Genomic DNA, 26179 nt, shown 5'->3' with positions numbered 1-26179 from the left:
GTGTGTGTGTGTGTGTGTGTGTGTGGTAGTAGAAGTAGTAGTGTTAGACATGTTCCTATATCGTTTGAAAAAGACTCAGATGTGGGATAAGCTGGAAATGTCTCCTCTTCTCTTCAGTGAATGAGATCCTACACAAGTAAACAGTAGCTTCAGTGATGAAATTATGAAAGTGACAGTAATTCTTTATGCCAGTGATATTTATGTGTAGCAATACTCTGAAGAACTTCAATAAATGATACACTTGGTCCATGACAATAAGGAAGAATGAAAAGGGGGTTTGCAGTCCGCACCAGGTAGCAGCTTTGTGAGAGTGACAAAACTGATGTTTCATGCTTGACACCTATCAGAGTTGGCAGACAATTGTGGAGCTTGTGGTGACATAATTAGTCAGAAGATACCTCTGAAACAATGAACTGTAAAATATCTTTGCTTTTAGGCTCACTGTTTTCCTGCCTTTTGGGGTGGCATGTTTCATTTCAGAGATTTTTGTTGAGTGTTTCATGTAACTCTCATTGTGTATTGAAGTCTCTGGCTTCAATAACAGCCAGTATTTCTGGTACTTACTGTAGATTGATGTTTCCACAAGTGGTGACCCCACAGAAAGCCATGGATCACAAGAAACACATTAAGTGTGAGGATACTTTTAAAACTTTCATTTGCCGCCCATGGTGTATGTGATGACAAACTACAATTCATTCTGACAATTAATGCTTTAGACACTTAATCTCTTTGTTATGGTCAGACATTGTTCATAATATGCCCTCTAATTACAATAACACACTCTTGAAAGACCACGTGTTCCACAGTATTCACAGATTAAGAGGCCTGCAGTTAGTATCTGCAGAAGGTATGACAATGCCACTAGTCAACACAGTCAGCACAGGTGCAGCACAGGCCAATGGTGACTCAATAACAATGGGGGAACAGAACCTTGTGAAGTCACCATGTGAACTGAGCCATGGGAAACAAAGTGTCTTAACCCATGTAGATACATGCACAGCAATAAGCTCAACACACGGCTGGTGACTAATGACTAAGCACATGACAGCACTCGGCACAAAGTGCTAGACTAGGTCCACAGTGGTTTAATGCTGCAGGAGCACTGGCCTGCTCTATTTACTGCTGCTCATAAGTATACACTTCTGTCAGTGGGTCTGCCTATATGACATGACATGTACATCTTCTTTGGCAGGTGTCTGAACTGCTCGTGTCTGAACTGCTCCACTGTTCTACCCATGCCAGCTCAATTGCCTACATCTCGACATTTGCTGGTAAGGATATTAAACCAGGTATTCAAAAAGTTTTACAGAGTGAGTTTATTGATGATACATCTCTGTCTGAATTATTGTGTAATCTAAGGACACGAGTCACTGAATCTAAAGTTTCCAAGGTGATGTTAAAACAAGTGTGGTTCAATAACTTACCTTTTGCTATTAAAACTCTTGTGATTTCAAATAACACCATGGACATAGATTTGCAGTTACTCAGAACTGGCCAAATACGTAATAATTTTAGCGTGTAGGCTTTCACGGCCGGCGTCTTCAGTAATTAAAACTTCCGGGCTAAGAGGCCGTGGTCCAATAGTAGAAATACTTCTCCCTGACGTTTCGTTGCCAGCTGCGGGCAACATCATCTGAGGTGAGCCAGTCGTAGACTCACCTCAGATGATGTTGCCCGCAGCTGGCAACGAAACGTCAGAGAGAAGTATTTCTACTATTGGACCACGGCCTCTTAGCCCGGAAGTTTTAATTACTGAAGTAATAATTTGTTACGTGATGATGCCAGTGAGGGTCCGCAAACTGGTAATGGCACTGCACGTTTAGTTACTTTGCCTGCAGCTAGAGGGCAGCAGCTCCCACTATCTAAACAAATCTGCTCATTCCCATGCAACTTGAGCAGTTTCAGCAACAATTCAGGCAAACTACAGAAACACTGCCAATACATGAAAGCACACGGCACAGCAGCTGGCACAACTCCCAGCATTAGGTCAACATACAATGACATAACTGCTATTTATATCCTTTTGAATGTGGACAATTGGTAAGAAAATGTACAGCTCCTTACAGCCTCACAAACAACAAAAACAACAAATGGGAATAGGCATGACCTGTCAAACTGCCACTTTGAACTGAAGTGGATAACCACCAAAGTCAAAGTATACAACAGGTCTACCACTTTGTTTTTCCAGAGTCAGCTTCTGCCATTTCAACACAAGAAGACAGATTTCTTCCCAGTATTGGCTATGTAGGTTTCTCAGGAATGCCAAATTGACAGCCTGTTATTAACAGTCTTGGTAGAACATGTCACTTGTATGTCCAGGAACATATTCAATTGACTCTGGATCAATGTGAGTGTCTTGCTGGCAAGATTAGAAAAGCAACCTTCAGTTACATCCAGGCTCATCATAGCTAATAACTCGAAAATTCCTACTTTTGGTAAATGTATCATAGTGGTGAAATTGGGTTTCCAGAAATAACTGCAGTGGATTTTCTTGACTGCCAATGTCACTGAGCCACTTTTTGGCACTGATTTCCTGCACCACTTTTACACTGACATTTCCATCCACAAGGCTCAAATCTGCATAAACAATAAGATTGTTTATTGACATGCAGTTTCTTTAAACAGCCCTCATTCTTTGAATTACACCTCTGCTACAGATAAAGTGATAAGTGACCTGGATTCTATGAGCTTGGCTCTCAACACCAAAGATTTATCAAGTGAGGAACTTTATACAATAGTGTGCATTTACAGCAAATTGCAAATACCTGATGAGTTAATGCCCCTTAGACAGGTAAAGACAAACATTGCTAAGGAAAATACACTTATTGAATCTGGAAAAGAATCAAAGACTTTGAGAAGGCTCAAACTGAAATAAGGAGTTTAAGTGAAAACATTTCTTCCCATTTATCTCTTCATCTACCTTGACAGACATTAAACAGCAACCTGCACGGCTCTGTAGTATCACACACAACACTAGCCATCACACTCCAACTACTCAAAGACCACAAGTAACCTTCAAAGCTGGCAAGTTAGCACCAAAAAAATATGCTGCAGGGAAGAAAGACAGGTATTATTAGCTGTTCTGACAGACCATGAGCATCATCCTTACACTTCGTAAGGAAAGGGACAGATCCTAGTGACTGCGGTGACTATCATGCTTTGAATGCACTTTCAACCCCAGACTATTGCCCTATGTGCAATATACATGACTTTAGAGAAGCATTTGCAGGTGCATGGATATACAGCATGTTCTATTTTAAGAAGGAATACTATCAGTTTCCTGTGGAACAGTTCTGAAGCAAATGCCATGAAGTGGTTCCTTCATCTTGAGAATCAAATCAAAGTCACAAGGACTTAAGTCCAGGGAGTATGGTGGATGGGTACAGTGCTTCCCAGCCCCATCAACCAAGCAGAGCAGCCACAGCCACAGCTGTATGCATCCACACATTGTCATGCAAAATAATGGGTGGGTTGCGCAGAAAGTGTCGCCACTTCTTTCACAAAGCTGGTCACAGGTGATTCTCCATAAATAAACAGTAATACTGTGCATTTGATTCCGAAGATGAAGGAACCACTTTGTGGCATTCACTTCAGAACTGTTCAAGAGATTTGACAGGCAGTAGACAGCTCCATTAGCACCATCAACAGAACAGGCTCTGTTAACGGTATACTATTCCTTCCACTTTGCTGACAATGGCTTCTACACAATGCTGGTGAGTACTTTAAAGGACAGTAATAGGTGCAAACATGTAACTCTTTTTTATTGCTTGTGAATAAATAGTTGCCACTATTTAAGTTCCAACCTCATACTTTAAGATGCAAGTGCATGCATGAAATTATGACTTTTTACAGTTACACAATGGGAGGATTGGACACTTGTGAACACCTATGCTACAAGTACAATGTTGGGCACAAAAGAAGCACATGACCCCTTTTTATGTCCCACGTATTCCCTGATTGGTACACTAATGTGGCCGACCCAGTTACTGCCCACACTGAGGTTGATCCCTCACCTGTGGTCGAGTGGGAGATGGTTTCAAAGTGTGGCAGTCAGCAAAAGATTTTCTGGGACAGAAGCAGTCTCTTGTCCTATTTCAGAGGAAGCCTCTCAGCCTGCAAGATCTAGTCAGTCACAGGGAGAGGGAGGGAGAGTGGGAATTCCAGGTAGTTGGGAGCTCCAATGTTAGGTGTGTAGTGGAGTCCCTTAGGGAAGTGGCTACCACAGAAGGGAAGAAATCCAGTATGCACTCTGTAAGTATAATGGGAGGAGTCATTCCAGATGTGGAAAAGGTACTTCCTGATGCCACAAAGAACACAACAGTATAGTGAATGGCAGCTGGTGGCTCATGTTAAAATTAATGATGTATGTTGCTTTGGATGAGAAAAGATTCTATCTGATTTTAGGAGGCTATCTGAATTGCTAAAAATTATCAGTCTTATTTGTGAGATAAAGTAGGACTCACAATCTGTAGCATCATCAATAGGGCTGATTGTGGACCTCTGGTACAGAGCCAAGTGGAGGATCTGAATCAGATGCCCACATGATTCTAAGACTGTATAGGCTGCAGATTACTCGACTTGTACCGTAGAATGGTGGGTTTTCAGGTTCTGCTTAATACATCATGGATTCACTACATACTGGAGGTGTCTGCACAGGTAGCAGGAGCTGTATGGAATGGACTGGGTGGATTTTTAGGTTATGGTGTCGCGGGAAAATATAGAAAAGGCTTTGGTTTCAATAGGTGCAGGACAAACACAGGACAAGGGTAGATGTAGCAGCAATCATTATTTTAGACCTAAACTGCCACAGCTCCAAGTGCTAATAGAAAGCGCTGAAGTTCAAAAAGTTATAGGTACCAAAAGCTGCCCACAACCAGAGGTAAGATTAGTTAAAATTTTTACAAAGGTGCTAACAGTGTTCAGAAAGGATAAGTTAAATATCAATGGTGATGGATTGTTTCTTTCACCAACTGCGACATAGTCGCGTATACAAACAGTGATCCAATACTGTCAAATGTTTTTTATTCCAGTCTTTGATCACAATATCAATTCTTTAGACAATGACAAGTTTCAGTCCGTATGACCATCCTTTGATCTTTTTTACACAATGTCCTAATGTGATAAGGCCATAATGGCATTGTCAAAACATATAAATATAAACAGCACAGCATCGTCATATAGATCTAAAATAAGGTGTAGAATACGCCACATCATCCACACATCCCAGAGTTTGAATCAAGAACAGCTATCAATGTGAGCAGCTTAGAAGTAGGTAGCTCAAATTACTTAGTAAAAGCAAGACCTCCATTCCAGGTTGTATACCAGCTAGATTCCGTTCAGAATATTCTGATACAGTAGCTCCATACCTACCAGTCTTAAATAACTGCTCATTCATCAAAATATCTGTACCTAAAGACTGGGAAGTTGCACAAGTCACACCTATACTTAAAAAAAGGAAATAGGTGTAAGTCAATGAGTTAGAGACCCATATCACTGATGTCAATTTGCAATAGGATTTTGGATCATACACTGTGCTCGAACATTGTGAATTACCTCCAAAACAAATGGTGTATTGATGCATACTCAGCATGGTTTAAAAAATATCATTGTTTTGAAACATAACTAGCTTTTTATTCATACAAAGTAATGAGTGCTATCAACAGGGGATCTAAGTTGATTCCATACTTCTAGATATACAGAAGGCTTCTGACACCATTCCTCACAACAGATGCGTATTCAAATTGCATGCCTATGGAGCATCATTTTAATTATGTGAATGGACTTGTGATTTCCTACCAGAAAGGCCACAGTTTCTAATAATAGAAAGTCATTAAGTAGAGCAAAGTGACATATTGTTTTCCCCATAAAGTGTTATAGGACCTCTGCTGTTCCTAATCCATATAAACAATTTAGGAGACAGTTTGAGCAGCCCCCAAGTCTTTCTGCAGATGATGCTGTCATATACCATCTAACAGTCATCTAAAGATCAAAACCAATTGCAAAATGACATTAGACACTATGTCTCTATGGTGCAAAAAGTTGAAGTTGACCCAAAATAATGAAAATTGTGAGGCCATCCATGAGTACTAAAAGAAACCCATTAAATTTTGGTTACACAATAAACCACACTAATTTAAAGGCTGTCAAGTCAACTAAACATCTAGTAATTACAATTGTGAACCACTTAAATTAGAAGTATCACATATGCTATGGGGATGGAAAAACAAGAAATGAATTTTATTTCCAGAAAGCTTAGAAGATGCAATGGGTCTAATAAAGTGACTGCCTACACTAAGCTTGCCCACTCACTGCTAGAGTACTGCTGTGTGGTATGGGATTCTTACCAGATAGGATTGATGGAGGATATTGAAAAAATCCAAAGAAGGGGAGCTTGTTTTGTTTTATAATAAAAGATGAACGAGAATTTCACCGATATGATAAGTGTGCTGGGATGGCAATCATTGAAAGAAATATGGTTTTCATTGTAGCAAGATCTTTTCATGAAATTTCAATCACCAAATGAAATCCATATTTCTAATTTCCAGAGGGCTTTTGAACCCTCACAAATGACTTCTAATCAGACTGTGTGACTATGGAGTATCATCTCAGTTGTACAACTGGATTCATGTTTTTCGGTCAGAAAGATCAAATGTTAATATGAGTCCTACTTCCACTAACAACACACACATGAAGCACATTACATAGTCACCTCATTGTTAAATGGAAAAACTGATGGCAAGCAGGGCACACTGAAGGCAGTCAACAACATGCTCTCCAAAGTGGAGTATGCACTTCCTTCCTAACTATAATGTTTTGTGTTGCACAACAAATGTGGCTGCTGTTTCCAATAGGCAGGGCCTCCACCTCAATACGTATGGGAAGGGGAGGCTGGTAAAGCTTACAGGAGACAGTGTAGTAGGTGGTGGTGGGATCACTCATGGAAAAATTCCTGCAGTAGTTGGTGTTAGAAGTGCACCTTTTTTTAGATTAAAGTCAGCTGATAGGTATACCTGCTTAAAGGAAGTTCCTCTAACTAATGGCTCACCTTCAGAGGATGTCATCTTTCCAAGTAGAGAAAGAATTAGCATATTTCATCAAAATGTAAGAAGTATTACAGATAAAGTTAGTGAACTGCTTATAGATGTTGACTCTGAAATTATTGGTATGTCAGAGCACCACTTAAATAACCTGACAATTCAGAGACTTCCTTTACCAGGATACAGATTAGCTGGCTGTTTTTCAAGGAGTTCCTTGCGAGGTGGGGGAATGGCTATGTACGTAAAAACAGTATTCCATTTGAGTCCACAGACATATCATGGCACTGCACTGAACAGATATTTGAATGTTGTGCAGGGGCAGTTGGATTTAGTAAAACTAAACTTTTAATTATTGTTGTTTGTACGTCCCCTAACTCTGACTTCAGAGGATTTCTGCTCAAGCTACAGATGGCTCTTGATTCACTTTGTAGGAAGTGCCAGAAATTAATTATATGTGGTGACTTCAATATAAATTTTGTATATGATGGTGCAGAAAAAAGGATTTTGATAGATCTCTTAAATTTATATGATCTGATGCAGACTGTGTTTTTCCTAATGAGGGTGCAAAGGAACACTAGCATGGCCATAGACATTATTTTCATTCATTCTTGATTACTAGATGGGCATTCTGTTAGTAAAAGGGTGAATGACCTTTCAGACCATGATGCACAAATTTTAACACTAAAAGGCTTTTGTATTCAAACAAATGTCGCATGTAATTACAAACAATGTAGGAAAGTTAATCCAACAGCAATAGAGAATTTTTTAAACCTTGTCAAGGAACAAGAGTGGCAGGATGTTTATGATGCTGATAACATAAGTGATAAGTATAATGCTTTCCTTAACACATTTCTCATGCTCTTTGAGAGTTGTTTTCCATTAGAACATTCTAAATGGGGTACTAGCAGCAATAGGCAGCCCGGGTGGCTTAATAGTGGGATAAGGATATCATGTAGAACAAAGCAGGAATTATATCAAAATGTTAGAAGTAGTCACATTCATGCTACAATAGCCCATTACAAACAGTGCTGCAAGGTGCTTAAAAACATTATTAGGAAGGCAAAGAGTATGTGGTATGCAAATAAAATAGCTAATTCACAGGATAAAATGAAAACCATATGGTCAGTTGTGAAGGAAGTGTCTGGTCAGAAGCACAAGGCCGATGATACAGTCAGTCCATAGTAAAAATATTTCTGTTACTAATAAATCAGATATATGTACAGTATTTAACAATCATTTTCTGAGCATTGCTGGTGAATTAAATAAAAATTTAGTTTCTACAAGGAATCATATAACTTTCTTCGCATATGCCTTTCCGAGGTTGATGTCTGAAATATTCCTCTTTGATACAGACAAGGGGGAGATTGAGTCAATAATCAAATCACTGAAGACTAAGGACTCTCATGGTTATGATGGAGTGCCTAGCAGAATATTAAAGTACTGTGCTGCCCATGTTAGCCCTGTATTTAGTCAAATTTGTAATTTTTCCTTTAGGACTGGTCAGTTTCCTGAACGATTAAAGTATTCAGTAGTATGGCCACTTTATAACACAGGAGAAAGGGATAGTGTACACAATTTTGGACCTATTTCTATGCCATTAGTTTTGGCTAAAGTTATCGAAAAGGCTGTAAGTATAATTGATCATTTTATATCACATAATTTGTTATCAAATTTACAGTTCGGCTTTAGAAGTCATTTAAAAACTGAAAATCCTATATTCTCTTTTCTCTATGAGGTACTGGATGGGTTAAACAACAGGTTTTTAACACTAGGCATGTTTTTTGATTTGACTAAGGCATTTGATTGTGTTGATCCCAAAATATTGCTCCAAAAGTTGGACCATTACGGAATAGGCGGAGTAGTCAGAATTGGTTCACCTCTTACTTTAACAACTGAGAGCAAAAGGTCATTATTCACAATGTTGAGAATAGCTGTGATGTGGGGTCTGAGTGGGGTATGGTCAAGTGAGGAGTGCCTCGGGCATCATTGTTGGGGCTACATCTGTTCCTTATTTATATAAATGGTACGCCCTCTAGTATTACGAGTAACGCTAAAATATTTCTATTTGCTGATGACACTAGCTTGGTAGTAAAGGATGTTGCATACAACAATGTCTCAGTTTCAAATAGTGCAGTTCATGACGTAAGTTCATGGCTTGTAGAAAATAAAGTGACATTAAATCCCATTAAGTCACAGTTTTTACAGTTTCTAACATAGAATTCAACAAAACCTGACGTTTTAATTTCACAGAATGGGAATATGATTAGTGGAACTGAACAGTTCAAATTTCTGAGCTGTTGCAGGACAATTGATTCACGGATCCAGTTATATGGCTCCTTCCGTGTATAGCGATTTTACGACTATGACTAGTGGGGCCTGAAAATGGCATCAATGTAATGCCGAAACTGGTAGCACATAGAAGTTTATAAAATAAAATAAATTTCTACAATACATACAGCTGTTGGTAAATTATTGCGTCAAGAAGTTCATGCCAGCCATCATCCCACGATCCATAATGGATCAACGTAGACTTGTGCAGAAAGGTCTGCAGTAAACTTCTGCATCAATTTTCAATAAGCTACTGGTCAAATTCAAAAATCTTAGCTGGAATCCACGTGCTTTCAAATTGAAACTGAAGAGTTTCCTCATGGGTCACTCCTTCTATTCTGTCAAGGAGTTCCTTGAAAAAGTAAGCTGATTCTTCTTGTATTGTTGACTGTGTTTATTTAAACTTATGGATTGACTTTTTTGGGTTCTTAAACATTTTATTTTTATCTGTTATTACTTTTATGTTGTAATTACATGTACTGACACCTTCCATGACCTTGGAGATTTCTCCTCAATTTGGTCCTACGGAGCTTGACGTGTGAATAAAAAATAAATAGAAAAGCAATTAACAAAGTTTCAAGAACTAGATATAAATTATTACTCTATGGATACACTACAACTGTCTGTGTATTGCCCATGCAGGGATCAGGAGGATAAAATTAGAGTAATTACTGTATCTACAGAGGCACTGAAACAATCATTCTTCCCACACTCCATACATGAATGGAACTGGAAGAAACCCTAATAATCAGCACAATGCGGTGTACCTTCTACCATGCACCCCACAGTGGTTTGCACAGTACAGATGTACATGTAGATGTAGATCTTCAATACTCAACATATGTGCTTAGCCTCTGGGCATTCTGTGGATTCTTAGCAACTGTGCTACTGACACACTCTGGATATGGACTGGTTTGTGAGTGGAGAGTGAGTGGTGTGTGCTATTATTTGGTTGTTGATCTACAGAGTACTTTTTGTGACAAAAATGTTTTTGTATTGTGAGCAACTTCAATAAAATGTGATCTGGTATCAACATGAAAGTCACACAATGTGTAGATGACAACAGTGACACTGCTTTCCAGAAGTAAATAACAGTAGATGATTACTTCCTCGAATTTTCACCACTAATTAGGCAGCACGGAAGTTCTCAATGAAAACTCTAGACCTACTGATAAGGGACAAATTGAAAACATCTGATGAATTAAAATCACACTTGCCCATTTAAAAAATGTAAACTGATTAAAATATATTATCGTTTTAAATATTCTTTTTCTACGACTACCTGTAGCTGAAGCAACAGTACATACAGGGTGAGGCAGTGAAACGGCACGATTTTGTAAAACCACCAAAGATTTATTTACAAGTAAAATCATAATAGTTGAACATGGATCTCAAGTACAAGAGTGGAAATTAAAGATTTAACTTAAAAACAATCATTTTTTAAATATGGTGTCAGTGAGGTGTCGTCCTTGGTTTTGCACACATTGTCTAAGCCTGAGATGAAATTGTCCCATGACGTTTCGTAACATCTGTACTGGAATGTTGTTAATTTCCTGTCGAATTCGCTCCTTCAGGTCTTCTTTTGTTCTTGGTGGATTTTCCTGGAAGACTTTGCACTTGAGGTAGCCCCAAAGAAAAAAGTCTGGTGCCGTCAGATCTGGTGAACGGGCAGGCCAGGGGAAATCGCCATTCCTGCTGATTAGACGTCGTGGAAATGCAAGTCTGAGCAATTCCATTGAGACATTAGCAGTATGGCTTGTTGCACCATCTTGCTGGAAGAGTGTTTCAGCATCTGGATCATGTCGATCAATTCCAGGCAGACCAAAAATGGTCAACATGTCAGCATAACGTCCAGAGTTTACCGTCACTGTGTTGCCATCTTCATCTTCAAAAAAATAGGGCCCCACGATTCCACGAGATGACATTGCGCACCAGACTGTTACTTTTTCAGAATGGAGAGGTTTTTCATGAAGTTCGTGCGGGTTATCTGAGGACCAATATCTGAAGTTTTGCTTATTTACGTACCCACTAAGATGAAAGTGGGCTTCATCACTCATCCATAAGTTATGCACTCTTTCTTCATTTCGTTCAATAACGTTAAGCATTGACTGGCAAAAGCGTATACGGTTATTGTAGTCATTAGGTTTAAGGACTTGCACTACCTGAATTTTGTATGGATGATAGTGAAGGTCACTCTTCAAAATCCGTCTTACTGATCGATTGCTGAGACCAAGTTCTGCGCTGTGCCGTCTCGCGGATTTTCGCGGACTTCGTCCCAACGCTTCGCGCACACGATTAATGTTCTCGGGTGTCCGGATTGTTTTTGTGCTGCCGCCCCTTTTCTTTGTTGTGCTAGCAGTAGCTTCAAAGGTTTTAACCCAAAGGAGAATGGCTTTCCTTGATGGCACGGGAGCCCGTGGCGGCAGGTTGAATTCACGACGAAAGGCGCGTTGAGCACCAACCACACTATCCGCGTTTTTGTAATATGCCTTTACGGCATATGCACGTTGCGCACTCGACCAACGCTCCATGTCTACTGAAACTTCCACCACTCTAGACGCCCAAGGTCACTTCCCCCACTCTCGCAACCCCCCTCCGCGCCCGACAACCACTATCGAAATCGTGCCGTTTCACTGCCTCACCCTGTAGTATTGCCACTATGACTATGAAAATAACAAAAAGGTCATAACAATCAGCTGTATGTTATGAAGTTAACACAATACGAAGAGTGTTTATTTCAAACTCCTTATGGCAACGGTCAGTATTCTAAGCCTCAATACCTGAGAACATATGTGATATAAATTAATAGACTAAAAACAACATGCAATAACATATATTTTCAACCTGAAATGAGTTTTGAGAGAATGATCATTCTTCCAATGGTATTACTTTATTATAATTTAACACACAAATTTACTTGTCCCACTGATAAAGTTCACATATTCTTTGTTTACTAATGTAACACACTTTCCATAGACTCTCCTTTTTTTCTCACCTAACAAGGGAAGTCCTCAGTGGTGCAATCAATGGTTTGAAACAATCCATACAGTGATGTAGGTTAAGGTACAAGGAATTATGCCATGCAGCCATTCATCCTGCCAAGTCCTTGTTTGCAAGTAATTGACAAAAAGATTTTCAGAATTTTGTTTGATTCTATATAACTATTAAAAGTAGCACTAATTTACAAACTGGTTGTGCAGTGTAATGGTTGAGTTACTGACCTCATATGCAAAAAGTTGTGGGTTCAAATCTCAACACGAGCTTGGAAATTTTTTGTTTTTAAATCTTTATTGAAATAACTTTGATCATTATTTTTATTCAATTAAATGGTTTATGCTTCAATCCCACTATCATGGAACAAGGCAAAGATTATATTGATACACAAGAAAGGAAGTATCCACAATATCAAAAACTATCATTCTATCAGCTTGCTCTCAATTTTGTACAAAATTTTCACAATAATTCTGTTAAATTCAATTAGTTCCACCCGAGACTCAGCCCAACCAACAGAACAAGTAGGATTCCGAAGCAATTTGAGCACTATTGACCACGTTCTGACCATTTGTGGAGTGATAAACAGAGCAAATGAATACCAAGTGCCTCTCTTCATTGCCTTCATTGACTCCGAAAAGACGTTTGACTCTGTTAGCCATATAACTGTCCTCCAAGCTTTGAGTGAGCAAGGAGTGGGAGCAGCATACATTAAAGTGCTCAGCAATATCTACGAGAGTTCTTCAGCTTATTGTAATATTGGCGAATCAACTCAAGAATTCCACATCATGAGGGGTGTCAAACAAGGCCATCCCATCTCCACAAAACTGTTCTCGGTTGTACTGGAAATGGCTATGTCAAAGCTGAGCTGGGAAGGTAAGGAAATTAAAATTAATGGAAGAAGGCTTACGAACTTGAGATTTGCTGCTGATATTGCCTTATTGGCCAATGACTTCGCAGAGCTCCAAAACTTAGTTACAGATCTTGCATCGGAATGTCAATTGGTTGGCTTGAAATGAACCTTTCCAAAACAAAAGTAATGTCCAACAAATGGATCCCAGCTGGAGATGTGAAAGTCAAGGACAGTCCATTAGAAGAGGTCAGTGAATATATCTACCTTGGCCAGATTATAAATATGAAGGGAGATGTAAGGCCAGAAATCTATCAGCACATCAAGCTTTTGGAGGTATTCAACAGTATTCAGATAAAAAATGCCAGTAAACATGAAGAAAACCTTATTTTATCAATGCATTCTTCCTGTACTGACATATGGTTGTGAAAGATGGACACTGAACTCATTTACAAAAGGGAAACTTAGGACAGCACAGAGCCATGGAAAGATCAATGCTACGCAATACAAGAAGGACAGGAAAAGGGCAGATTACATCTGGTCTGTGATGAAGGTTATGGACATCTTAAAGACAGTGGGGTCCTTGAAATGGCAGTGGGCTGACCTTGTCATGAGAAGAAAGGACAGCAGATGGACAAAGCTAGTACTGGAGTGGAGTCCGAGAGAGCATCGGAGGCCTAGAGGCAGACCACCAGACAGATGGGACAAAGATATCAAGAAGATCACTGGTAGCACCTGGCAGAGAACTGCCCAAGACCGTTCCACTTGGAGAGAACTGCTGAAAGCCTACCTGAATCCACAACTCGAAGAGGCCACATCATTTAATGATTGAATTAGCTGATGATGATGATGATGACGACGATGAGGATGAAATGGTTTAAATGTAAATTTTTCTCTTTTCCTTTGTCACATCATATTTGCCAACATATGAAATACTTCGTTTGCTCTCATTTTTTCTTCCTATAAGACTTTTTCTGCTTGGAGTAATTGTTCATGGATTTTAATTATTGTAATATGTTAACCTTGATTTAATTTCTTCTCTTTTGCCATCTTTCATTTTCATTCACATTATTACATTCATTATTTCTCTTTCTTATTTTGCTTGGATTTTGTTTTATTTATAATCCCTGCTTTTGTGCAAATCATCATCTGTGTTATATTGTCTATATTCCAATAAGAATTTATGTTTTGAATGTTTGTATGACAATTGCTATCAAAAAATATCTAGATATTGTAATGAAAAATATATTGTTGACACCATTGCACAGTGAATATAAATAGATTATTTCATCTCTTGTTTTTTAACTGACAGGTCAGCATTTTCAATAAATAATTAAAAACACATACACAAAGAACCCGGGTGGAAGAAGAAAGATAGCAATAAAAAATAAGACCAACTGAGGAAGTTAGTATACTGATTAAGATGGCATGACGATGGAGTATAAATAAAAAAGTGTGTAAACCAACTAAGTGAATAAAAATAGTGATCAGAGTCATTTCGCTAAAGATTTTAAAATAATTTGTTATTATTATTATTATTATTATTATTATTGCTTGCCAATGAGGGCCTTCCAGGGTGAATGACTGCAGGGTGTCCTTCTTTGGACCTTAACCTACATCACCATACAGATTGTTTCAAAAAGTCGATCCCACTGCTGGAGACCTCTCCTTGCAAGTATTACAGCTCAAAATCATTTAGAAAATGCGGCAACCTTGTGTCATGTTAAGCATTGTTTATCCTGCAAAATGTATGCACTACTGTGTGTCATTAATCTCCCGTATGCCACAAGACTATGATAACTGAACTGAGAACCAGAGACTGTGAAGTTCTGAAGTAAAGTCACTGTTAAGTAAAATCACTACCATGTTTCCTGATCCAATCATCAGCGGTACAGAGTCTGTGCATCTGTGCATGACTACAGAATGAGTAATTATTCCTTCAAAGCTAAATTAAAATTGTGAATGAATGCACTTTATTTTCAGAAATACTGGTGTATTTTGAAACACTAAAATATTAGTATTAGAATACAATGGATTCCATGATGGAACACCCCTCATATTTTACACTTACATACAAACACAAACATTCTATTCAGTGCAATCCCATTCACTTTGTAAGGGAAGCTAAAATTTAGAAGTAAACTGATACTTGAACATGAGCAGAAATTGCGCAGAAAATAATTACCTCAAGAAATGCCTGAAAAGCACGCCTCATCCTAATTCGGCGCACTACTTCTGAAAGCACATTCATTTTCTCAAATGTAATTTGTCTCCATGCCTTCCAGTACTTCCTAAGCAACAGACGAGAAGCAAAAGCAGAGGCTTGAGCTTGTTTCTGATGACTTTCAGCAACAAGAGCATGTAGTGGATCCAGCAAGAGTCGACGGGAAACTTTCCGTTTATATTGTGTCCACACCAGTTCATGCAGAACACGCACTCTTTCTCTTTCAGCCTCCAACCTAAACAAGTTACATACTGTATCAACTCTGTGAACAACTGTGCCTCAGACTTTTAAAGGAAACTGCAAGTTAGAGTGAGGCAAAAGATGCAGTATGAAAATCTTGTTTACAATCAATATAATTGTTTTGTATGAAGTAATGTAACAGACTCAGACTTCTTATACTACATGATACATCTAATTAGTAAAGAACTTAATACTTTCATTGTGTTATTATTATTATTATTATTATTATTATTATCATTATTATTATGTGACCATATTTCACACTTTTGTCTCATTATTCAGCATTGTACGAAAGAATTATGAATTTTGTGCCTACCAACAAAAAAAACATGCAATTGTTAAATGCATATAATTTTAATATTTTACTAGCCATATTTTCAAGTTGTGGATTGGCTGAAGTAAGATTGTCATATTTAGAGAATAAGTAGTTGCACTTATGTAGTGCAGTTGTTCTCATGTAAAATTAATGGTTAGGATGTTCTACAAAAGCACTCAGTAACATTCAGTCTGATTACCGAAATTGTACACAGTCCTATACATAATGATTGTTAAATGATTAATAAATTAATCTGATGCTGCAAATAATGTGAGTATAACACTGGAGTTTTTTTAAATGAAGTAGTTAAAATACTTAAGCGCCTTAGCAGTAATTTGCATATTTGTAAATTAACGTTAAAGAGACATATTTTATGAGAGCATTCCAAAACATAAAGCCTACAATTTCTTTTATGTGATAGCTCTCTAAACTTTTTAAATGAAACAAATGTTATTTATTCTTTATGTCTACATATTTGCAGCCATCTGTCAAAAAGGACTCCAAATTGTAGAGTGATCTATTTTATGAGGGCATGCTGAAAAGTAATGCCTCCAAATTTTTGTCATAACTCTACATGCTTTTTAAATAAGACTAATGTTGCTAACAGTCTACATCTTCATTCTTCATGTCCATATATTTGCAGCTGTCTGCCACTAGAGGGCTCCAAGTTGTAGAGTGTAACATGGCAGTATGTAATGATACTATGTTGGTTCTTGAGAAACAGTATGCTGTAATCAAGATTCAAATTTGAAGAATTTGTCCACACATGGGGTAACCTCTCCTTCGGCATGGCCACACACAAATGCTGCAACATCACAATGGTCCAACACCTTTGATTCACTGTCATTGATCGTGCTCTGCACAGTCCAAACTGCACCCTATTTGTATGTCATCTGTTTCCAAAACTTTACAAACAGCTTACAGGACTTCACTTTGATAGTGATAAAGTGGTGGAAGTGGAGGTGAAGTTCTGGCTCTGCCAACAAAGTCAGACATTCTACAACAAGGCTATCAACAAATTGGTCTCTTGTTGGGTGATTTGTGTTTGTTGCCAGGGTGACTATGTTGAGAAATATGTAAATCTGTAGACACCAAAAATAAAGATGTAGGATGATGATAACTTTTGTTTTATTTAAAAAGCTTTAAGAACTGCCACTTTAAAAAATCAGAGGTATTACTTTTCCGCATGCCCTTGTATGAAATTTTACATTGAAAACCAAATCTGTCAATAACCCAATTTATGTCAAATATTTTACCTTCTTTTAGTACATGAAAAATCGCAACAAAAGCTATCAGGGTATAAATTTATGCTGATGAAGCTAGGGCCTCTTTGCTGTACATTGAAATAAAGTATTAACATTATTTTATTTTACTATCTGATCAAATATTAACTCTTGGTAATGCTTTCTGGATCATTATTCCAAATTAAATCACTTGCAAAATGAATATGTTCTTGTAAAGGTCAAGTAGCAAATTTTTATTAAAAAAAATCAGATACTAATGTTACAGTCTCCATATTATTCCTCTTAGAAACAAGAGTTTTGAACTATCTCCCAACTTAACACCAATTTTCCCCCTTTAGTCTGCTAAATAAGAATAGGAAAAGGTTTATATCTAAATGTCTGTAGTTAAGTCACTGCTTACATGTTTCACTGTTGTTCAGATAACCACAGATAATAACATTTATCTCTATATTCACAAGTAAAAATTTCAGATTTCTTCATAAAAACACCCTCAGAAATAAAATCAGCAATACCACTGGGAGAAGACAGTTGTCTACATAGCAAGTACTATTTGAAACCATGGAACAAGACTGACAGACAGGGAACATGCTTATTCATTTATCATTTTATTTTCTTGGAGATCATTTCAAACTTGGTAGTATGCTTAATCCTGTGTGCCCTCACATCCTCCCATCTCTTCATGAATTCACTATTTTTTTCTGCGATTCTTCTGACCATTTCTTAACATTCTGCTTTTAGCTTTGCCATTAATTTGTGCTTCATTACTACTATTCTACTATTAAGTTCATGCCTCATAAATATTCTCTAGTTTACTCTAACAAGCTGATTTCAAACTGCTTTGAATGAATAATTTTGAGTAGTATTTTAATGAGCTTATTATTGTCTATTCTATTAATATTGCCATAAAATTTCAAGTATCTCTTGTGCACAGTGTTTCATGACCTGATATGTTTTTATGCCAAGGTCAATGCTGTGGACAATACTATATCTGTGCTATCTCAGATTTTAATAAAAAATTCTGGAATGAATGAGAAATTAAGAACATGTGTGAGTAAAAAAAAAATAGTGATCAGCTCATAAAACATGAGCTGTTCTAGAAAAACAGAGATGTAATACTTTGTGAAAGAGTTACAAAATAAAAACAAAACAAAAAAAAAACATTGTATGTGATAATATACCAAAAATACAAGATAACTATAGTCATATATGTCATATGCATTGCAAAATACACTAAATAAACGTTATCATGAGTGAGTTAGGCCTATGAAGTTAACTAGTAGAAAATTGTTGTGACTCGCCGATTATTCAAAGTGCCGCCGTGCAATTACGCATGTCCTCTACGTGCGGCGCTGTCTGCCAGCCATGCAGCAGCTGCGCCACCTAAGCGGCCAGCCGAGCAGCGGCCGCTAGACTGAGACTCAGTGTTTAATCGAATGCCGACTTGTTCACAGGTCCACTTACTCAGTGACTTATATGTGTTGTTGTGTTGTCCAAAATATATGTGTTAAATTTGAAGATTTAACAATTGGCGACGAGGATGGGATTTTTCCTTTTCACCGTTGACTCACAGGGTTCCATGGCTACTGTCGAGCAGCTCTTGCAAAATCTCCTTGAACAGCAAACGCTTCTAACAGCGGCGATTCGCGATTTCATCGCGGCGTCAAATGCGGGGCGTTTCTCGTCGTTGGCTGTACCTCCTTTTCCACCTTACGACGAGACGGCGGAAGACTGGTCTGATTATGAAAAACGTCTTCGACAGCACTTCTTGGCATTTCATGTCACGGACGAACAACCATGTAAGTCTCTGTTCCTTTCCTGGATTTCACCTCAAATGTATCGGTTGTTGTCGCAATTGGCTCCTTTGAAGGATCCTGCATCTTTGTCCTTTGCTGAAATGTGCTCCCTTCTGTGTGTCTATTTTCAAAAGCAAACGCATGTGGGAGCCTCTCGTGTTGCCTTTTATCGTTGTCAAAAACAACCAAATCAGTCCTATCGTGCTTGGGCTGCTGAACTTCACGGCCTCAGTCGAAAGTGTCAATTTGTTACTGACGTTCACAAAGAATCCTATGCCGATTCCATGGTACGGGATGCTATTATCCGGTCGGCGCCCGACAAAGAAGTTCGGCAACGTGCCCTTGAGTCGGCGACTCCGACTCTAGATGAAGTTCTCTCCATTGTGCAGTCTTTTGAAATTTCTCACGCCGCTGGGGCGCAAATAGAAGCTTGGGGTGACGTTGGGGAAATACAACCTCTGTGCGCTGTTGACGACGCATGCGGCGCGTCCCCACCGGCCGACGTGGCCGCAGCACGCTCCCACGCGCAGCCTCGGCCTAGCCGTAAACAACCCACTAAGAAACTGCAGCAAAATCCCCGGCAACTTCCTTCATGTCCGCGGTGTTTTACGAAACATTCACGCAAGGATTGTCCCCAACGTTGGGCTGTGTGTCACAATTGCAAAAAGAAAGGTCATGTGTCTTCCGTTTGTAAATCCGACCGCATACACGATGTTCATGAACATGACGCTAATTCTGATTCTGTGTTGTCTGTCAATTGCACTTCTTCCCTTTCAGGGAAGTTATTCCTCACTGTCCAAATCCTTGGTCGAGATGTTTGCATGCAAGTGGATACCAGTTCTGCTGCCACTATAATTAATTCTCAGACGTATCTTCAGCTGGGTTCTCCACTCCTGTCCCCTGTCATTCGGCAATTACGGACGTACAATAAACAGAAGATTTCTCTCTTGGGACAATTTAATGCTGAGGTATCTTACAAATCCATCGTTCGCACTGTTCCCATATTTGTGGTCGACCAGAGCAACGCAGAAAATCTTTTTGGTTTCGATGCCTTTCGCGTTTTTGGGTTCTCCATAGATGACTCTGTCAATATTGTCTCTGATGCTATTCCTTACGCTCAACTGGATTCCTTGTCGACGACATTTTTGTCCCTTTTTTCTCCTGGGTTAGGCTGTGCAAACGACTTTGAAGCTCATATCACGCTCAAACCTACTGCTCGGCCTAAGTTTTTTCAGGCTCGGCCCATTCCCGTGGCCCTTCGTGATCGGGTAAAACGGGAGTTGGATCGTCTCACTGCTTCAGGGGGTCTTGCTTCCTGTCACTTCCAGTGAGTGGTCCTCTCCTGTTGTTGTAGTTGCTAAGCCCAATGGTGATATTCGTCTCTGTGGCGTTTCAAAGCCACTGTAAATGCTCAATGCCTCATCGACACTTACCCTATGCTCCGTCCTGAAGAACTGTTCACTAAACTCGCTGGAGGACAGTATTTTTCTAAAATTGACCTGTCAGAAGCTTATCGTCAACTTCCTCTCGACGCTGCTTCCTGGCAGTTTCCGGTCCTTAACACGCCTTTCGGTCTCTATCAATACCAATGCTTGTCATTCGGGGTTGCTAGTGCCCCTGCTCTTTTTCAGCGATTCTTGGAACAATTATTGCTCCCTGTCCCGGGGTGTATCAATTACATGGACGACATAGTTGTCACTGGATCCACCACTGAAGAACATCTTCAAAATCTCCGCACACTTTTTAATGTCTTACAGACTGCCGGTCTTAAGTGTAATCTTCAGAAATCACAATTTTTTCAGGCATCTATCACGTACTTGGGGTTTCAATTCTCTCGGGATGGTATTCGTCCGCTTCAACACACTGTTGCTGCGATCGATGCCCTTCCTCGCCCTACATCTGTTAAGGAACTGCAGGCCTTCTTGGGGAAAATAGCATACTACCACAAGTTTTTACCATCTGCGGCGTTGGTGGCTCAGCCGTTGCATCGCCTGTTGCATAAAAACGTGCCTTTTCACTGGTCCGCGTCCGGAAATTAAAGACTATGCTGAAACAGGACCCGTGCCTGGCTACTTATTGACCTGGCCAACATCTTGTTCTTGCCACAGACGCCTCTCAATACGGGGTCGGTGCAGTCCTTGCGCACCGTTTTTCTGACGGTTCAGAACAACCCATCGCTTATGCCTCCAAAACGCTCACGGATGCCCAACAAAAGTATTCTCAAATTGAGAAAGAAGCTTTGGCCATCATTTATGCTCTTCATAAGTTTGGTGTTTTTCTCTATGGCTCAAAATTTCATCTTGTTACGGATCACAAACCACTTGTTTCCTTGTTTCATCCATCAACGTCACTTCCCGACAAGGCTGCACACTGCCTCCAGCGTTGGGCTCTTTACTTGTCCCGTTTCAATTATGAGATTCATTACCGGCCAACGGCTCAACATGCGAATGCTGATGCTTTGTCTCGCCTTCCCATGGGTCCTGATCAGGCATTCGATAGGGACGAACTTTTGTGTTTCCACCTGGATGTTGCCGAGCAGTAGGTTGTGGACGGGTTCCCCATCACTGGGGACAGGCTGGCGGCTGCTACGGGTTCTGACCCTACCCTCTCCCGGGTTTTACGCTGTATTCAGAAGGGTTGGCCAGATCGCCCGTCCGCTAAGACTTCTGATCCATTGCGGAACTACTACACTTTGCGCTACCGCCTCATGGCTAGGGATGGTGTTATCCTCCTCTCCACTGACAATGCTTCGCCGCGTGTTGTGGTACCTGCGTCTTTGCATGCTTCGGTCTTGCGCCTCCTTCACCAGGGGCACTGGGGTGTGTCTCGCACAAAATCTCTGGCGCGCCATCATGTGTACTGGCCTGGCATCGACTCTGAAATCGCACACATGGTCGCTGCCTGCGGCCCTTGTGCGTCACAGGCCGCTGCCCTGAAGTCATCTTTGTCACCGTGGCCTTCGCCTGAGAAGCCCTGGGAGTGCATTCATGCTGACTTTGCGGGACCCTTTTTAGGTACTTATTGGCTCATCGTAATTGACGCCTACTCTAACTTTCCTTTCATTGTCCGTTGTTGAGTGTGCTCCCTGCCGCCATTGGATAAGCAGCTGCAGCAGCAAGTCGTATACTCCTAGCTCACTCATTTGTTACATAGTTTAATTCTTAATTTCTTTGCGTGTTTTTGGTACTTGCATTGTTTAATTCATAATTTTCGGGCGTATTATAGTATTTGAGAGTTGTAGCATCGCGTTTTAGTACCTGAATAGTGTAAATTTGCATAGTCGTTTGTCTTCTGTTTTTGTTTTGAACGGCCAGTGTCGGTTGGTCACAGTCAGTGTGCTCCCTGCCGCCGTTGGATAAGCAGCTGCAGCAGCAAGTCGTATACTCCTAGCTCACTCATTTGTTACATAGTTTAATTCTTAATTTCTTTGCGTGTTTTTGGTACTTGCATTGTTTAATTAATAAATTTCGGGCGTATTATAGTATTTGAGAGTTGTAGCATCGCGTTTTAGTACCTGAATAGTGTAAAATCGCGTAGTCTCCTTCCGCCGCTGAGCAGTGTCAGCAGTTCGCAAGTAGCAGCATTACTGCATTTACTAGGCAATCTTGTATTTTAATAACAGTTTAAATTTTGTCGATTTGTTTGCGCTCTCTGTAGATTAGTTCAGACGTTCTTTGCAAAACAGTTTTTAGCTTGGATAGGGACTGCAACTGCTGTGTTCGGATGCAGGCTGAGTTGGCATCCCTTCGCTCCCAGCTTCAGGCAGTGTTGGCTTCGGTCACACAGCTTGAGGCTGTTGCCAATGGGCATCATTGTGGGGGTCCGGATGGGGATTTGTCGGGGACGGCCAGCCTGTCCCACGCATCCCCCGATCGGACTATGACTGTGGTTGCCCGGGATACTGCCTGCATTGAGGCTGATCCCTCACCTGTGGTGGAGTGGGAGGTCGTCTCAAGGTGTGGCAGGGGGCGAAAGACATTCCGGAGGGCTGAACGGAAGGCCTCTCCAGTTTGTCTGATGAACCGGTTTCAGGCTCTGTCTCAGGCTGATACTGATCTTCGGCCTGACATGGCTGCTTGTCGGCATTCGATTAAACACTGAGTCTCAGTCTAGCGGCCGCTGCTCGGCTGGCCGCTTAGGTGGCACAGCTGCTGCATGGCTGGCAGACAGCGCCGCACGTAGAGGACATGCGTAATTGCACGGCGGCACTTTGAATAATCGGCGAGTCACAACAATTTTCTACTAGTTAACTTCATAGGCCTAACTCACTCATGATAACGTTTATTTAGTGTATTTTGCAATGCATATGACATATATGACTATAGTTATCTTGTATTTTTGGTATATTATCACATAAAATGTTTTTTTTTGTTGCCCCTCAGTCTGCAAGATCCGGGCGGTCGCAGAGGGTGGGCTTACTGGTAGTTGGGAGCTCCATCGTCAGGCGTGTAATGGGGCCCCTTAGGGAAATGGCAGCAAGAGAGGAGAAGAAAACCAATATGCACTCCGTGTGCATACCGGGAGGAGTCATTCCAGATGTGGAAAGGGTCCTTCCGGATGCCATGAAGGGTACAGGGTGCACCCATCTGCAGGTGGTCGCTCGTGTCGGCACCAATGATGTGTGTCGCTATGGATCAGAGGAAATCCTCTCTGGCTTCCAGTGGCTATATGATTTGGTGAAGACTGCCAGTCTCGCTAGCGGGATGAAAGCAGAGCTCACCATCTGCAGCATCGTCGACAGGACTGACTGCGGACCTTTGGTGCAGAGCCGAGTGGAGGGTCTGAATCAGAGGCTGAGACGGTTCTGCGACCGTGTGGGCTGCAGATTCCTCGACTTGCGCCATAGGGTGGTGGGGTTTCGGGTTCCGCTGGATAGGTCAGGAGTCCACTACACGCAGCATGCGGCTACACGGGTAGCAGGGGTTGTGTGGCGTGGGCTGGGCGGTTTTTTAGGTTAGATGGCCTTGGGCAAGTACAGAAAGGGCAACAGCCTCAACGGGTGCGGGGCAAAGTCAGGACATGCGGGGACCAAGCAGCAATCGGTATTGTAATTGTCAACTGTCGAAGCTGCGTTGGTAAAGTACCAGAACTTCAAGCGCTGATAGAAAGCACCGAAGCTGAAATCGTTATAGGTACAGAGAGCTGGCTTAAGCCAGAGATAAATTCTGCCGAAATTTTTACAAAGGTACAGACGGTGTTTAGAAAGGATAGATTGCATGCAACCGGTGGTGGAGTGCTTGTCGCTGTTAGCAGTAGTTTATCCTGTAGTGAAGTAGAAGTGGATAGTTCCTAAGAATTATTATGGGTGGAGGTTACACTCAACAACCGAGCTAGGTTAATAATTGGCTCCTTTTACCGACCTCCCGACTCAGCAGCATTAGTGGCAGAACAACTGAGAGAAAATTTGAAATACATTTCACATAAATTTTCTTAGCATGTTATAGTCTTAGGTGGAGATTTCAATTTACCAGATATAGACTGGGACACTCAGATATTTAGGACAGGTGGTAGGGACAGAGCATCGAGTGACATTATACTGAGTGCTCTATCCGAAAATTACCTCGAGCAATTAAACAGAGAACCGACTCTTGGAGATAACATCTTGGACCTACTGATAACAAACAGACGCAAACTTTTCGACTCTTTAAGTGCAGAACAGGGAATCAGTGATCATAAGGCCGTTGCAGCATCCCTGAACATGGGAGTTAATAGGAATATAAAAAAAGGGAGGACGGTTTATCTGTTTAGCAAGAGTAATAGAAGGCAGATTTCAGACTACCTAACAGATCAAAACGAAAATTTCTGTTCTGACACTGACAATGTTGAGTGTTTATGGAAAAAGTTCAAGGCAATCGTTAAATGCGTTTTAGACAGGTACATGCCGAGTAAAACTGTGAGGGACGGGAAAAACCCACCGTGGTACAACAACAAAGTTAGGAAACTAGTGCGAAAGCAAAGAGAGCTTCACTCCAAGTTTAAACGCAGCCAAAACCTCTCAGACAAACAGAAGCTAAACGACGTCAAAGTTAGCATAAGGAGGGCTATGCGTGAAGCGTTCAGTGAATTCGAAAGTAAAATTCTATGTACCGACTTGACAGAAAATCCTAGGAAGTTCTGGTCTTACATTAAATCAGTAAGTGGCTTGAAACAGCATATCCAGACACTCCGGGATGATGATGGCATTGAAACAGAGGATGACACGCGTAAAGCTGAAATACTAAACACCTTTTTCCAAAGCTGTTTCACAGAGGAAGACCACACTGCAGTTCCTTCTCTAAATCCTCGCACAAACAAAAAAATGGCTGACATCGAAATAAGTGTCCAAGGAATAGAAAAGCAACTGGAATCACTCAATAGAGGAAAGTCCACTGGACCTGACGGGATACCGATTCGATTCTACACAGAGTACGCGAAAGAACTTGCCCCCCTTCTAACAGCCATGTACCGCAAGTCTCTAGAGGAACGGAGGGTTCCAAATGATTGGAAAAGACCACAGGTAGTCCCAGTCTTCAAGAAGGGTTGTCGAGCAGATGCGCAAAACTATAGACCTATACCTCTGACGTCGATCTGTTGTAGAATTTTAGAACATGTTTTTTGCTCGAGTATCATGTCGTTTTTGGAAACCCACAATCTACTATGTAGGAATCAACATGGATTCCGGAAACAGCGATCGTGTGAGACCCAACTCGCTTTATTTGTTCATGAGACCCAGAAAATATTAGATACAGGCTCCCAGGTAGATGCTATTTTTCTTGACTTCCGGAAGGCGTTCGATACAGTTCCACACTGTCGCCTGATAAACAAAGTAAGAGCCTACGGAATATCAGACCAGCTGTGTGGCTGGATTGAAGAGTTTTTAGCAAACAGAACACAGCATTTTGTTATCAATGGAGAGACGTCTACAGACATTAAAGTAACCTCTGGCGTGCCACAGGGGAGTGTTATGGGACCATTGCTTTTCACAATATATATAAATGACCTAGTAGATAGTGTCAGAAGTTCCATGCGGCTTTTCGCAGATGATGCTGTAGTATACAGAGAAGTTGCAGCATTAGAAAATTGTAGCGAAATGCAGGAAGATCTGCAGCGGATAGGCACTTGGTGCAGGGAGTGGCAACTGTCCCTTAACATAGACAAATGTAATGTATTGCGAATA

General features: G+C 40.6%; 1 protein-coding gene across 2 annotated transcripts in view; it reads right to left on the bottom strand.

Annotated features, from left to right (window-relative positions):
• The window catches only part of LOC124619634, a 216078-nt gene that overhangs the window by 8060 nt on the left and 181839 nt on the right, over positions 1 to 26179 (bottom strand). For both annotated transcript variants that reach the window (XM_047146147.1, XM_047146148.1), the window contains exon 9: positions 15392 to 15665. In XM_047146147.1, the coding sequence (XP_047002103.1) occupies positions 15392 to 15665 (274 nt within the window). The remainder of the gene's footprint in view (positions 1 to 15391; positions 15666 to 26179) is intronic.

Source organism: Schistocerca americana, chromosome 6, assembly GCF_021461395.2.
Source record: "Schistocerca americana isolate TAMUIC-IGC-003095 chromosome 6, iqSchAmer2.1, whole genome shotgun sequence".
Lineage (NCBI taxonomy): Eukaryota > Metazoa > Arthropoda > Insecta > Orthoptera > Acrididae > Schistocerca > Schistocerca americana.
This window is presented reverse-complemented; position numbering and strand designations above follow the sequence as displayed.